At 46.7% G+C, this 15,339-nt stretch overlaps 1 protein-coding gene across 1 annotated transcript in view; it reads left to right on the forward strand.

Moving 5' to 3' along the window:
- Positions 1-3,672: 3,672 nt before the first annotated feature.
- Positions 3,673-15,339, forward strand: part of SHTN1 (shootin 1) — a gene marked incomplete at its 5' end in the record, with an annotated part of 17,361 nt that continues 5,694 nt past the window's right edge. The window contains 2 exon segments of the mRNA XM_072424115.1: positions 3,673-3,733; positions 11,792-11,886. Coding sequence (XP_072280216.1) covers positions 3,673-3,733; positions 11,792-11,886 — 156 coding nt within the window.

Genomic DNA, 15,339 nt, shown 5'->3' on the forward strand with positions numbered 1-15,339 from the left:
AAGAAATTTGGATAAAAATGGACGTAATGTCGCCTGACTCCCCATTTTCCTGGATTAGTACCCCCAGCACCTCCCCATTGGAAATAGGTGGGGTAAGTGATGGTGACCCCGGGGCGGGAAGGCATTAGTTATTTCCCTACCACACGGCCACTGCAGTTGCAGATGTGAAATCACTGTTGGGGTCACCATGGTGTTGTCCTGGCTGGTCCGGGGTCTTTCCCTAATATTGCCCCGGGGTGAGGCAGCCCACACACTGATTGCACGGATCTCAGGACAATCTCTCTCTGCTGTAGACATCGCTGGGGATTTGAGTATTTGGGGCCCCTTCCACTTCTGGAGTGCTGCGTCCGGGCTCTGATTGGCTGTCATTGTGTATTTTGGGGTCTTTGTTGGCTATGAATGCGACCGGGTCTGCAGAATGGGGAAGCCCCCCCACCCCCCCCATCCCCCCCCAGCACTCTGCTCATTCCTCAACTGAAAAGTGTCGGAATGGTGAGGGCGGCTTTCAGGGGCCGATGAATGGGCCGCCTCTTCCAGCGAAGGTTCCTATAGGGTGCCGGGTCAGGGTGGCAGAACTCAGGAGGGGATTAGCACCAATTAACAGCAGCGGACACAAAAGCCACTGGCAGATGAACAGGCGGTCCCCTGACCCTGCGGGGGCCACATCCTAAATGAGAGCCTTGTGTGCTATCCCTGAAGTGTCTAAAGAGGAGGGCATGTGTATAGGTGAATGATTCACCGCTGAGTAACCACCACACTGGACGCGGCCAATGCAGTACATGGAGGGCCTAAGACAGAACAATGACAAATCAAAGAATGTCTGACCCCAATATACCGGCACCATGGTATGTGGGAGTAATGTGTAGTTTTATGGGTGAATGATGTCACATATTATTGGATATATTTCTGAAGCCCACCATGTGTATTCTGCACACTGACTGATAATTCGGCTTTACTTGAATATTTAAAGTGGAAAAAAACCCAAAACTAAAAACTTGTGACCAGGCGAGTTCCCTTCTGTAATAAAATATTCCCAGCTGTCCCAGGTCTATTGCAAGCATCTCCCTCATTCTCCTCCAGGTGGCGCCATTCAGATAATTTGATTGGCTGGGCGACATCATACGGTGACATCATACGGTGACATCATACGGTGACATTTCCTACAAAATCTGAGATCCTCCCACATACTACACGCAGCCCTCCCACATACTACATTAGACCACTGACATTTTCCCATTGCTCCAGAATTCAATCTTTATGCTGCACATTGAAGCCTCTTCCCCGATTGCCCTCACTGATAAATGGTTTTCTTAGGGCTTCACATCTGTTTACTCCCAATACCCGGGGTTCTCCCACATTCACCATTACACATAGAGTTATATTATTATGTGTGACCTCTGATCACAATCATTGAATAGATGATCAGTCACTGGGGTGCTAATAATGGACGGTTCCCAATGTTCAGCAATCTTCATTGTTTTCCTTGCTGAAGGGGTGTAGGGGATTTACTTTGAATCAGTTCTGGTTAAATGACTTCTTGTCAGCTGAAACCTAATCCCCCCCCGGCAGTATTTACCTGGCAGGTTGCCCCATATTTAGTAAATCCAGGTGGTGACAGGCAGAACATTGGCAGCAGGTTGGGATGTCTGTGCTTTGGTGGAGCAGATTTCAGCAGTTTACCCCGCGTCTCTGAGAGTGTGGGGGCTATAAGGGGTACCTGAAGGGGCTAATCAGTAAAAAAGTCTCACCCTGCATGAGGGCCCCAATGTTGCACCCTGAAGCCAGTGTGGAGGGGGGATCAGGCTGTATGTGCAGGAAAACCAACTGCACCCCAATGCTGAGCCAACCCCCACAATATATATAATGCCCGGGGGAATTCCTGTCCATGTGAACCTGGGGCAAATGTGCATGTTACCCTAATAGTACAATGGCCCCTGAGGTTATTCTCATCTCTACCCTGCAGGATCCCAGCTGATGCTCCAAAGATCTGCATCCTCTGTTCTTCATATAAAGGGGTCCTCCAGATACAGGAAGATGCTCCACAATGCTGGGGCTGATTCTGATTAACCTCTTCACTGCCATGCACCTTTATTAGTGAAGAATAACCCCCAATTCCCCTTTTTCCTTGGACATTTCCACATTGCATTGTTTTCAGAATTTCATTTATTTAATATTACTCAATCTCTGATGAATGAAGGATGTTAGGGGGATGGGAAGTGGGGCTCTGTCACCTAACTCCGGGGCCCCATTGTTGAAGGATTGCATTGGGTCTGGTATGGACAGAAAGGAAGAGCTGTACAATAAATAGGGGTTGGAAATGACAGACATTGTGTATGACCCTCTTGGTTCTCTTTAGGTGAAGGAGTTGGAGGATCAGCTGGCAGAGGATCGGCTTCGCAAGGAAATTCAAAGTCTGAAGAAGCAGTTGGAGATTTTGGAGGAGGAGAAGAGAGATTTGGAGATGAAATTGCAGAGTTCGGAGTTATCAGTGAAGGACCTTAAACACTCCGGTATGGGGGGGCTCTACCTGCAGGAAATGAGTGTTTGCTAGAATTACTTTATTTATCTCTTACATTGACCAGATGGTCTCGGATTCTTTTGTCTCAGTGGAGGATGACGGTGAAAATGTTTATATTGGGATAATTCTGCCCCTGCTCCTCTCTCTGCATTTCCTGGCCTCATTAATAGAGACTGCTCGGTGTCATTAGCAGGAGAGGGGTAATTTGTTTCTAATGAAATGCCTCCCCTTACTGCCCTCTTTGGTGTTATTGTTGTCAGCAGATTGGTGGTTATAATGTCTCCAAATTCTAATTCCATGTCCACTTAGAGCTACAGAGACCTCCATGGGGGCAACCTAGTTGTGTCATGTGACTTGTGTGCTGTGTGTGTCATTCCCATAGATATCTCCCCTGCACAACATTTATCCCTCACCCGGCCACCTGTGTTGTACTCAGCACTGTATATTCTCTATGTGTGTGTTGTGTCATTGTACTCGGCATTGTATACCCTATTTGTATTGTAGTGTTGTATTGTGTTTTTGCCACCCTGTCGTTTTACTCAGCACTGTATACCCTATTTGTGTTGTATTGTGTTGTGTCGTTGTACTCGCTATGCCCTGTTTGTGTTTGTATTGGGGTGTTGTCGTTGTACTCCGTATACCCTGTTTGTGTTGTGTCGTTGTACTCTGTATACCCTGTTTGTGTTGTATTGTGTTGTGTCATTGTACTTGGTATGCCCTGTTTGTGTTGTATTGTGGTGTTGTGTCGTTGTACTCGCTATGCCCTGTTTGTGTTTGTATTGGGGTGTTGTCGTTGTACTCCGTATACCCTGTTTGTGTTGTGTCGTTACGTTGTACTCCGTATACCCTGTTTGTGTTGTATTGTTGTACTCCGTTGTGTCGTTGTACTCTGTATACTACCCTGTTTGTGTTGTGTCGTTACGTTGTACTCTGTATACCCTGTTTGTGTTGTATTGTATTTTGATGTTGTGTTGTTGTATACCCTGTTTGTGTTGTGTTGTTGTGTCCTTGTACCCCGTATGCCCTGTTTGTGTTGTGTCGTTACGTTGTACTCGGTATACCCTGTTTGTGTTGTATTGTTGTACTGTCCGTTGTGTTGCGGCGTTCTGTACGCAGAGTCAGCCTCTCAGTTTGTTGTTTTTGTGTCTTTGCAGTACGACAAGGTTAAGCAGGAGCGCGATGAGGCGGTCAGGAAGCTGGAGGAATTCAGTAAAAGTGAGTGGCGGCTCTTCTAGAGCCTGCGCGGGGTTTGTGTTGGTTCCCACCGCTTATTATTATTAAAGATTTATATAGCACCGTTGTGTCCTGTGGCGCAGTACAAAGTGCTGCAAATAATGCCTTTGAATTGTCAAGCAGGTTGTATACAGCTGAGGCAGCTGGGGCCAACGTGTCAGAGCCGGACAGAGCCTGAGATTCAGCAGGGGCCACACTACAGGGCCCCGTGTGAGCGCCGGGGGAACGCTAATTAGAAAACAGAAAATTTGTTGCTGGGGTGGTGCTGCGATTTAACAACTGAAAATACAACAATTGTGATGGCTGCGACAGGAAATAATTATATTGCAAATTCACTTAGAGGAGCGTATTGGGGGGGGGGGCAAATACTACAGATGGGGCATTGGGAGCATCACATGACTATGGTAACAAGGAGACTCTGATAGGTATGGGGTCATGTGATTTATATCTAAGTCATGTGGTCTGCAGCAGCTCTGCATTGCAGGTACCACAGTAGAGTCCAACGCTGCACTGCTGCCATGGCAGATGGCATGTCGGTGGGTATTGGCTGGTATGGTGGATAGGTCGGGCACAGCCAGAAATCGTCATCTGAGGCCCTTGCAGGGTTCACACGCCTGCTCGCTGCTTCCTTTTTTTTCTTTTAGTATTGCAGAAATTGTGGTGCCAGAAGTCCCCAGGTCATCATACAGCGGGGCAGCTGCAGCAAATAGAGAATACAATACGTACATTGTACGGGGCTACTCAGGGGTGGGGCTAAACATGTGGGCGGAGTCAGCTCCTCATGGGATTGGAAGGTTGGCTTTTTCTAGGCTGGCAATGTCTGCTCTTTAGGAGTGAGATCTTCATTTTGTGGTGGGGGTGCTTAAGCCAGGTGGGGTCTTTATTTGATTCTGCCCTCCTCCATAATGATCCTTCCTTTGAGGTCCCCATTACTGGTGTGAGTGCTGAGGAGGGGAGAGATTTTTCTGCCCCATGCGGTGTACAATGATTACTCCTCATTCTGTTACAATTCTTCATCAGACCGGGTGCAGCACCTAAACCCCTCCCCCGAGGATCAGACAGATGAAGAATATAATCAGACAGAGGTTCTGAATGTAACAGTTACAACCTCCTCCAGCAGGGCGGCGCCAGCAGTGCGGGAGGAAGATTTGATGTCTTGTGTTTGCTGAGAGGAAATAAATAAATCTTTGAGTGACACCGCGAACCAAATCCCGATATCACGACGAACGAGCTGAGGATCTGTGAAGAGGCTTCTAAGTGCGAATCTTCCGACATTCCGATTGCTCTTTGCTGGGCTGAATGAGGCTGAAAAGAGCCCCTCCCCCATCAGCTGCCCCCCATCTCCCTGTCAGCCCCCCCATTTACCTCTCAGCCCCCCTCCTCCCGCTCCGCTCGTTTTGTGTTTGTTTCTATTTTTGTGTCTTTTTAACCTTTCATTTTACACTTCAGAATGTTTTCTCTCCTCCTGAGGGGGCAGAAAATGATAAATTGCCATTAATGGATTTCTACCCCGACCTCTCTGCCCAGCTTTTTCTGCCTTTTTTTTTTTTATAATCGTCTGAATAGATTGCAGGAGCATCATGGAGAAAAGCGTTCAATGTCAGCCCGAGGAGCCGGCCCTGCCAGAATGCTGAGGATATGGACTCCCTCTGTGTGTGGAAGCAGCGGGCTCTATGCAAAGGTCCAACCCCCCGCAGGTAACAGGGCTCTGACTCGGTTTGCTTTATATCTCTGCAGGGAGACCTCTGCTTCCATACACATTCTATTATCTGTAAGTCTTTACTCACCATGGAGGTAACTTCTCACCCCAACCACCAGCGCTGTGTTTGTTTTGTAATGAAAGTATCATTCATCTCCTCCAGCTCCCCATCTGCCGTTTACCTAAAAGCACCGGAACCGCAGCACCGGAACCAAATGATCCGAATACAATGCCGGCGTTTTGTTTAATTGTCTCGGCGGCTTTGGTAATGATTGGTTAATAATAACCCTGCAGGAGATTCACACAAAGTAAGGATTATTCACACAGCTCGGGTTACTCCGGACTTTGTTGTGTGATTTGTAATTCTCAGCAGTGATTCATCCACCCCGCCGTGTACTGATCAGCTTCCCTGTGCCGTGTGAAACAGTAAGTGAACCCCATGAACTTCTTTATTCACCCAGACGAGGAGATGAATATCTGAGGCTCTGGATTCATTCTCATAAAACACAGATTGGCCAAATGTAAAACTACCCCCCAACCTTTGTCCATGAGATTGGAGTCATGTGACCAGATTAGGAGGCCCCTATGGAGAAGCTGGGGGTACCTACCTCTGATATGTGGGGGCCCCATCTCTCTAAGGACCCCATATAGACGGTCCATCTATAAATCTGAAATGTGATTTAAAAAGAAGAACTCCGCTGCAAGGAGATCAATCTACCTATGTCACATGACTCATAATCTGCCCAGGATTGGCCGGCCCAGCAAATTCACCCTAAGAGCTGACTGATGCTGAGAGAAAATCTCCAGGAACCCCAGAATGGCAGGATCTGCAGATATTGGTTACAACATTCACACCTCCTCCACAATCGGAAAATGATTCACTGAAAAATATCGGCACCCCCCAAGAACAACGCCACGGTCTGCAATGCTACATATAGACAAAGCCTCGGCCTGCTGGCACCATGGGCTCTGTACTGATGGATCAATGACAGATGTATGGGCACCGTAACAAGGGGCATGTTAGGAAAAAGCTGAGGACGGCATTTCAGGAGGAGAATACCAACTGTGAAGCATGGTGGTGGAAGTGTCATGGTGTGAAGGTTTTTTGTATCTTTCAGCCATATTTTGGTGACAATGTGAGGCCATCAGGCCAAATGTTGGAATTGATTCTGTCTGAGGCCCCGAAATAGCTTCAAAATATGAAACGGAGAAGTGGCCAAGCTCCAACCCCAATTCCATTGAAATGTTGTGGAGTTTATGGAAGGAATCCCACAAATATTTTGCATGGGGGAGGGGTCGGCGTCGCACACTTTGGGGGCACGGGAAGGGGTGTACTTACTTTGTCACATCACACAATTACAGATATTTGTGATAAATAAAAGAAAATGGAAATTGTGTAAAATAAATCACTTTCATGTAATGAGGATTTAATGTTTTCCCAGTCACCTGGCTGTGAATAGGTGATGAATATATAGGCCAATGATGGGTGAATGATCCATGACACACAGGCTGGTTGAGGGGCCCTATGTACACAGATCTTTAGGGGGAGGGGGTGTCGGGAAATGGAGTTTCACTCATTATTATTATAATTAGGATTTATATAGCACCAACATATTATGTAGCGCTGTACATTAAATAGGGGTAGCAAATGACAGCCAGATACAGACAGTGACACAGGAGAAGGACCCTGACCCATAGAGCTTACAATCTAGGAAGAAGCGATGAATTTATATTTGTGATTTTCGGTGAATCTTTTTACATTTGTTCTCTCTGCAGTCTCCCCGTTCGGCGTGCCATGGCAGTCTTTTCTTCATTGATATAAAGCGATATTTATTTATTTGCTGATGTTTATTCCTCGGCCGCCATTAGTAAATGAATCTCTGTCAGGTTATTGTTAAATTGCCTAACGAGATAATGGCCATCATTGGTGAAAGTTACGAGTGAATTACAAAGGAGCGGTGAAAGTCATCCCCCCCGAGCTATGGGAATCATGTTTTCCTTTCCACCTGGTGCTTTGTGCCGCTCAATAAATCTCTTCTTTTTTTTCCTTTACAATCTAGAAATCTCATTGTGGATATGATCAGCGACTACCTGAAACGTGGCGGCTCCTCTTCATGCTTTGATTTCCTGGCTATCCCATGGCAGCTCCCATACAATTCCGTGAATATGTCGGATTTTACGGAAATATTAGGGGCAATTATAGAGCTGACAATGTAAAAAAAGGCAATTATAGTGATAAAAGCGGCAGACGGCTTAGTCGGGGGCTCAGCTTGTACACCGACGCATTGTGTGCGATTCTCGTGTAATGGGGCCGTCTGCATGCCAAGCAGCTGCATTTTACGTCCTATTGGATGATTTTGTGGCTTTTGGAAAATTGTTTCTTTTCAGCGATTGCAAGGGGGGGGGGGGTATCTAGAGAGGTGGGGGGGGGGGGTTCTTTCAACAATAATTTCTTTTCAATTCAACCCAGCAAGGTTGACAACAACATTTTGTTCTAATGATCAGACCACTAAGGCATCTGCACTCCTCATCAAATCTTCACACAACAGAAGATACAATTTAATTCGTGGCTCTGTCAGCGGCGCTGATACCATTATGCCGCTGTCCCCGCGCTCCTAATAACTCCTTTTCACACGCGCACTTGAAATGATCTCGGCTGGTGAATAGAACTCTCAATTAAGTCTGCCACTTTGGCTGTGTCGTATGCACTTGGTGCGACTGTCACCTCTAGCGCTGTTTATTTACAATGTCTACCCGTAATTACGCTTAACGTGTCATTTGCCGTGGGAGGGGGGCCGGCGAGGAGATTGCCGGGCGCAGCCCAAACACGGAGGGGGAGTTTCCGCACAGCGGGCGCTAGCGAGCCGTCCGTAGCCGCTGTCAGGACACGGCGATAATGTTGGTAATGCGAACGCTGCTCTCATCAAGCCGTAATTAGGTGGCCCCTCCGACGTGACACTCCGGCTAATAACAGTGTTGATTTGTGTGTGTTTTTTTATTCCTTTTGGCGCGCAACCGCTAATTAGTTAAGTGGTTTTCGCTTGGCCTACGTTTGCTGTAGATTAGTATTTGCCTGGAGAGAGAGAGAAAGTGTCAAGGTTATCGCCATTTGTGTCATTCTGCAGCTGCAATATGCATTTCAATAGAGAAGAGAGGGAAAGTTTCGGAAGTGACTGGCGCGCTTTTGTGTCCACGGCTCTAATTAGCTGAAATGGTTTTTGGTTGGGGTGCAAAGCTTATTATTGGTGTGTGAGATTTACGTTTTGTCTGCTCTCTGTTTCCGGAGATTGATCTCTGGTATTGGACATTGCATGCGGAATGCAGAACTATCACAGTGGGCAAATATTGCCAGCAGACACGCATGCCAATATCGGACATTTTCAGCTGCATACTTTTCTTTCCCTTAGTTTCAGTGTAACCTACTATTATTTCTCTCAAAGGTTCCTATTTAATTGGTTGCTGTTGGTTCCTCTCCTAGGATTGGTCACATTGGCTTCCCAGTCCTTTGGGTTGGTGTTGGTTCCTCTTATCGGATTGGTCACATATGGTTTTCGGCCCCTTGGTTGGTGTTGGTTTCTCTCCTTGGATTGGTCACATTGGGTTTTCGGTTCCTTGGTTGATGTTGGTTCGTCTCTTAGGATTGGTCACATTTAGTCCTTTGGTGGGTGTTAGTTGCTCTCCTTGAATTGGTCACATTGGGTCTTCGGCCCCTTGGTTGGTGTTGGTTCCTCCCTTAGGATTGATCACATTGGGTTGCCAGTCCTTGGTTGGTATTGGTTCCTTTTCTAGAAATGGTCACATTTGTTGCCCAGTGCCTTGTTTGGTGTTGGTGATTTTTTTTTAGAAATGGTCGCTTTGGTTTCCCAGTCCTTGGTTGGTGTTGGTTCCTCCCCTAGGATTGGTCACATTTGGTGTTCAGCCCCTTGGTTGGTGTTGGTTCCTCCCCTAGGATTGGTCACATTTGGTGTTCAGCCCCTTGGTTGGTGTGGGTTCCTTCCCTAGGATTGGTCACATTGGGTTCCCAGTCCTTGCTTGGTGTTGGCTTCTCTCCTAGGGTTGGTCTGGAGCTTGACCCCTTAGTTGGTGTAGTTTTCCCTCCTAGAATTCATCACCAATCACCTAGGATTGGACACATTGGGTGTTCGGACCCTTGGTTGGTGTGGGTACCTCTCCTAGGATTGGTTTCATTGGGTATTCGGCCCCTTGGTTGGCGTTGCTTTTTCCCCTAGGATTGGTCACGTTGAATGATCGGTCCCTTGGTTGGTGTTGGTTCCTCTCCTAGGATTGGTCACATTGGGTTTTTTAGCCCTTTGGTTGATGTTGGTTCCTGTCCTTGGATTGGTCAGATTGGGTTTCCAGTCCTTTGGTTCCTCCCCTAGGATTGGTCACATTGGGTGTTCGGCTCCATGATTACTCTGGCTCTCGGTTGCCTGCATACAGTGGGGATGCAGATGTGCGGATGAACAGATGTACGCACTGAGCACTCATTGTGGCATTTCAAAGGAACAATTGTCTGTGTGTGTGTTTGCCCTTCTTCACACAATAAATTCCTTTCCTGAGCCCCTCAGATGAAACACAAATAAAGGAGACGAGTGACAATCAAACTCGGTAATTATCAGCGAGTATTTCAAGGTGTTTGAAAGCTGCGGCGGCCCTGTCAAGAGGCAGCGTGGGTCCTATAGTCGGATTTTATTATTGCGGGGAATAATAGACACTTGTCATGTGATGCCCGGGGCTGCGGCCCGCTTAGCGCCTTCTCATGTTTGTGCATCGCATGCAATGCTTGACGTCTCCGTGTCAAAAGCTGAAGCAAAAGATCAAGTGTGTGCCGAGCGTCATTTCCAAGCAAAACGCGTCCGGCGGGGTGATGAGGAAACGCTTTGCTGCATATAAAGAATGTAAAGGGAGGTGACCCCCTTCAGGATGATGGTAGAATGCTGCCAGCCACATTGATTCTGCAGTTTCCGCGGCAGGGAAGTGACAGCCAAGACTTTTGTCTGCTGTTTTTTGTTTCAGCGTTCCCTATTGTGCATTGTCCCCGTACGCCGCATTGTTCCAGCCCAATGCTAATTCTCTGCTTTGATATTTCACAAAACGGCAGCCATGTTTTTAACAGTCCCAACCTTGACACTGGATTTGGGGAGGGAGGGGGATGTAGGAGGTATTGTGTGCGATGTTTTTCTTCTGACGAATGAAGGGCGCCGCGCCTTTATCTACAAAAGATGGAAAATTGGCAGCCTGAAGATAACATTTACTGAAATAAAAATATCTATTCTAAGCTTCCTCCATTCACCGGCTCCTCGCTATTCACACTGTTCAATACGACATTTCCAGCACGATGAATGAAATCTTCCTCCAAATACTTCATATTGGGGTCCTGTGTCCCCCATTCCTATCACAGGAGGTTGCTTGTTCTTCCTGTGTTGGTTTCTCTCCATAATGGCGGAGTGCCCAGCTAAAGGGGGCCAGGGAGAACACTGGATATTGTGTGATACTTCCCCACCTCTTAGATTGCAAGCTCTTCGGGGGACCGGGTCCTCTCCTCCTGTATCTGTCTGTCATTTATAACCTCTATTTATTGTACAGCGCTGTGTAATATGTTGGCGCTATATAAATCTGGTTTATTAATAATAATAATTCAAGTGTGTGACTCAGGTGGGTGCATTGGAGTGTAAGCTCCTCCGGTTAGCTGATGGATTCCCCAGGATATTCACATTTTGGGTGACAACATTTTTTACAAGATTCACCAATCAGCATTTACACTGAGGATAGGATGAATATGAGACAAATTGAGGGGAGATTTTTGACCTGCCTGCCATGATCCAATATGGCTGCCAGGAGATTGGAGATATTCCAACTTCAGATCAGGCTGCTGCACTGGAACCCCCGGCTCTGTCCCATACAGTCCCCGGTGACTTGGAGTGAATATACAGTCCCCGGTGACTTGGAGTGAATATACAGTCCCGAATATACAGTCCCCGGTGACTTGGAGTGAATATGCTCACCTATATTGCTATGTGAAGGTATTTGCTGTAAGACGTGCAGGAGGAATCATGGTGCCGTACACCCGGAGAGGGCGGGTAGGGGTCCTGTTGGTAGGGCTACATGTGACCGCGCTGGTCATGTGACATGACTGATCAGGAATGGGAAACTGGCATATCGGACCATTGGATGGCAGAATTGTGGGTGGGCCCTGGGATGGATCAGATTGTTAGCTCTGCAGTCACAATATTATATACAGGCGTTGGTAGATGGTGACTGACCTGTGATCCCCTCATATATTGGACATCTGATTTATTATAATGGAATTTCCTCACACTCAGCGTATTTTCTCTCTGCAGTCTCCCATATGGTCATCGAGGAGGTCAGCTTCATTCAGAGTAATCTGGAGATCGAGAAATCGTGCCGGGAAAGTGCTGAGGCCCTGGCATCAAAGGTAAGTGACCTGACCTGGGGGGGGGGGGGTCTTTGGGGTCTGCGCTGTAACATTGTATGTCCATTTGTCTGGGGGGGTATATACATCTATCATCTACATGTCTGGGGGGGGAGGTATATACCCATATCATATACATGTCTGGGGGGGGAGGTATATACCCATATCATATACATGTCTGGGGGGGGAGGGATATACTCCTATCACATACATGTCTGGGGGGTTATATACCCGTATCATATTCATGTATGAGGGGGTTTAGTTGCCCGGGGTGGAGCAGAGCACAATATGCCACCCATGGTAATAATCTGTACACGGCACCACTGACCGATGTTGACACCCGGACCCGGTAACGTGGGCCTAATGACCTCCAGGAAACCCAAATACAATAATTGTTCCTCATCGCCATGATTGGGAGCTGCAGTTGCTCTTCTCACACAATCAGAGCTCTTATCCAATCAGCAGGCGGAGCGATCACACAGCTGATCAATCAGATTGATTAAAGCCGACCTGATAGACAGAAATGGCGCTGATCAGATCATCGTTTGATGTAAGGAGAGATTTCAGGCCGGATTCACCTCAATGAAAAGACAGATAATCATGTGAAAGCCGGAGAATCACCGAGTTCTATACTGGATTTTATTAATCAGCCCCTAGCAGGGATCACCCCGAGTTTGTCAGTACTACTAACTAAATGAACTCCAAATATCTAGCCAGGAATCCAATCAGATCAACCTGAAAGACCGGTATGTTATACTGGTATATAATACCCCCAGACAGGTATCTGATACAGGTATATGGTACAGGTGTTTATTACCCCCAGACAGATATATGGTACAGATGTATAATACCCCCAGACAGGTATCTGATACAGGTATAGGATACAGGTGTTTATTACCCCCAGCCCGGTATATGATACAGGTGTATAATACCCCCAGACAGATATATGGTACAGATGTATAATACCCCCAGACGGGTATATGGTACAGGTGTATAATACCCCCAGACAGGTATCTGATACAGGTGTATATTACCCCCGGACGGGTATATGATGCAGGTATATAATACCCCCAGACAGGTATCTGATACAGGTATATGGTACAGGTGTTTATTACCCCCAGCCCGGTATATGATACAGGTGTATAATACCCCCAGACGGGTATATGGTACAGGTGTATAATACCCCCAGACAGGTATATGATACAGGTGTTTATTACCCCCAGCCCGGTATATGATACAGGTGTATAATACCCCCAGACAGATATATGGTACAGATGTATAATACCCCCAGACGGGTATATGGTACAGGTGTATAATACCCCCAGACAGGTATCTGATACAGGTGTATATTACCCCCGGACGGGTATATGATGCAGGTATATAATACCCCCAGACAGGTATCTGATACAGGTATATGGTACAGGTGTTTATTACCCCCAGCCCGGTATATGATACAGGTGTATAATACCCCCAGACGGGTATATGGTACAGGTGTATAATACCCCCAGACAGGTATATGATACAGGTGTTTATTACCCCCAGCCCGGTATATGATACAGGTGTATAATACCCCCAGACAGATATATGGTACAGATGTATAATACCCCCAGACGGGTATATGGTACAGGTGTATATTAACCCCAGACAGGTATATGATACAGGTGTTTATTACCCCCAGCTGGGTATATGATACAGGTGTATATTACCCCCAGACAGGTATATAATACAAGTCTATAATCCCCCCAGACAGGTAAATAATACCCCCAGACAGGTATATGATACAGTTGTATGATACCCCCAGACAGGTATATGATACAGTTGTATCAGACAGGTATTTGGTACAGGTGTTTAATACCCCATGACTGGTATATGGTACAGGTGTATAATACCCCCAAACGGGTATATGGTGCAGGTGTATAATACACCCAGACAGGTATATGATACAGGTATATAATACCCCCAGACAGGTATATGATACAGGTGTAAAATACCACCAGACAGGTATATGATACAGGTGTAAAATACCACCAGACAGGTATATGATACAGGTGTATAATACCCCCAGCCGAGTATATGATACAGGTGTATAATCCCCCAGACAGGTATATAATACAGGTGTAAAATACCACCAGACAGGTATATGATACAGGTGCATAATACCCCCAGACAGGTATATAATACAGGTGTATAATCACCCCAGACGGGTATATAATACAGGTGTAAAATACCACCAGACAGGTATATAATACAGGTGCATAATACCACCAGACAGGTATAGGATACAGGTGTATAATCACCCCAGACAGGTATATGATACAGGTGTATGATCCCCCCAGACTTTAGTACAGGTGTTTAAAACCCCCAGACAGGTGTATATTACTCCTAGACCTATTAATATGATACAGAAGGTTATCGGGCCCCTTCTCTCTGGGTCCCCTACACTCCTCATTCCGTATCACCATGTTGAAGGGTCGTACTTGTTACCAGTGCTGAGCACACACTGACCACTACAACCCCCATCATTGTATTGCTCCATACAATCACAAATTATTATTCTTTAGGACAAAGTGATGGTAAAACTCGTCCGGCAGCCTCCAATACGGCTTCTCGGTGAGGGTTAATTTGGGCCCCTGGTTTTATAAAATGGCCCCCGGTAATTCTATCTTTGCCTGGGGCTGCATTTTGTCTCTGCGATTGTTGGCGTAACGAGCGGCAGAAAATGTGTCATCTTGTGAGATTACTTCCATTGTTCTGCCCTACTTAATACCTCCTGAGCATGTGGATTAAATGGCGGGCAATCTGCACGGAGTGAGGAAGACAAAAACATAAAATATAGTGCCGGCTGAATGGGGAGCGTCATTTCAATGTTTTCCATCGAGCCGGAGATTTGCCGCTGATTGTTTATGACAACAAACAGGCGGAGGGGAGCGCTGACCTCCCCGCACAGCGCTGATTACTGCGGGTTGATGAATTTACCAAGTGTGTCATTTTCTCCGTCTCATCAGCCGCGTATTATTATTAAAGAATGTTTTTATCGCTCTTTTTATGTATTCTCAGCGCTGTAAAACGCAGGGCGGCCACTTCATCCGCGAAGAGATTACAGCAATTGTCAGCCAAATTTCATTAGCCATTCTGGACATGGCGGCTCGGCTTTCCGTTACAACTTGTAGAATTCCTATAGAGAAAGCTGATGGCTTCGTATGGGAATATAAGAGGGGACACGGCGGGGAATTAAGGGCCCCTGAAGTGCGGGGCCACACCTATGGCTCCTTCTTCAGCTTCCTGACCTGGAACAAAGAGAAGCAGTGCAGCGTCAGCCGCAGCTCTGATGATTTATCATGGAAGCTGAAGGATAATCATGACAACCAGGCACCATCATAGGGAGGTTGTCGGGTTTCTGGTGACAGGTTCTCTTTTTTACACCGACAACCCAAGCAATAGAAGACTGTGCTAAGC

The sequence above is a fragment of the Pyxicephalus adspersus genome, chromosome 10, assembly GCF_032062135.1.
Source record: "Pyxicephalus adspersus chromosome 10, UCB_Pads_2.0, whole genome shotgun sequence".
Lineage (NCBI taxonomy): Eukaryota > Metazoa > Chordata > Amphibia > Anura > Pyxicephalidae > Pyxicephalus > Pyxicephalus adspersus.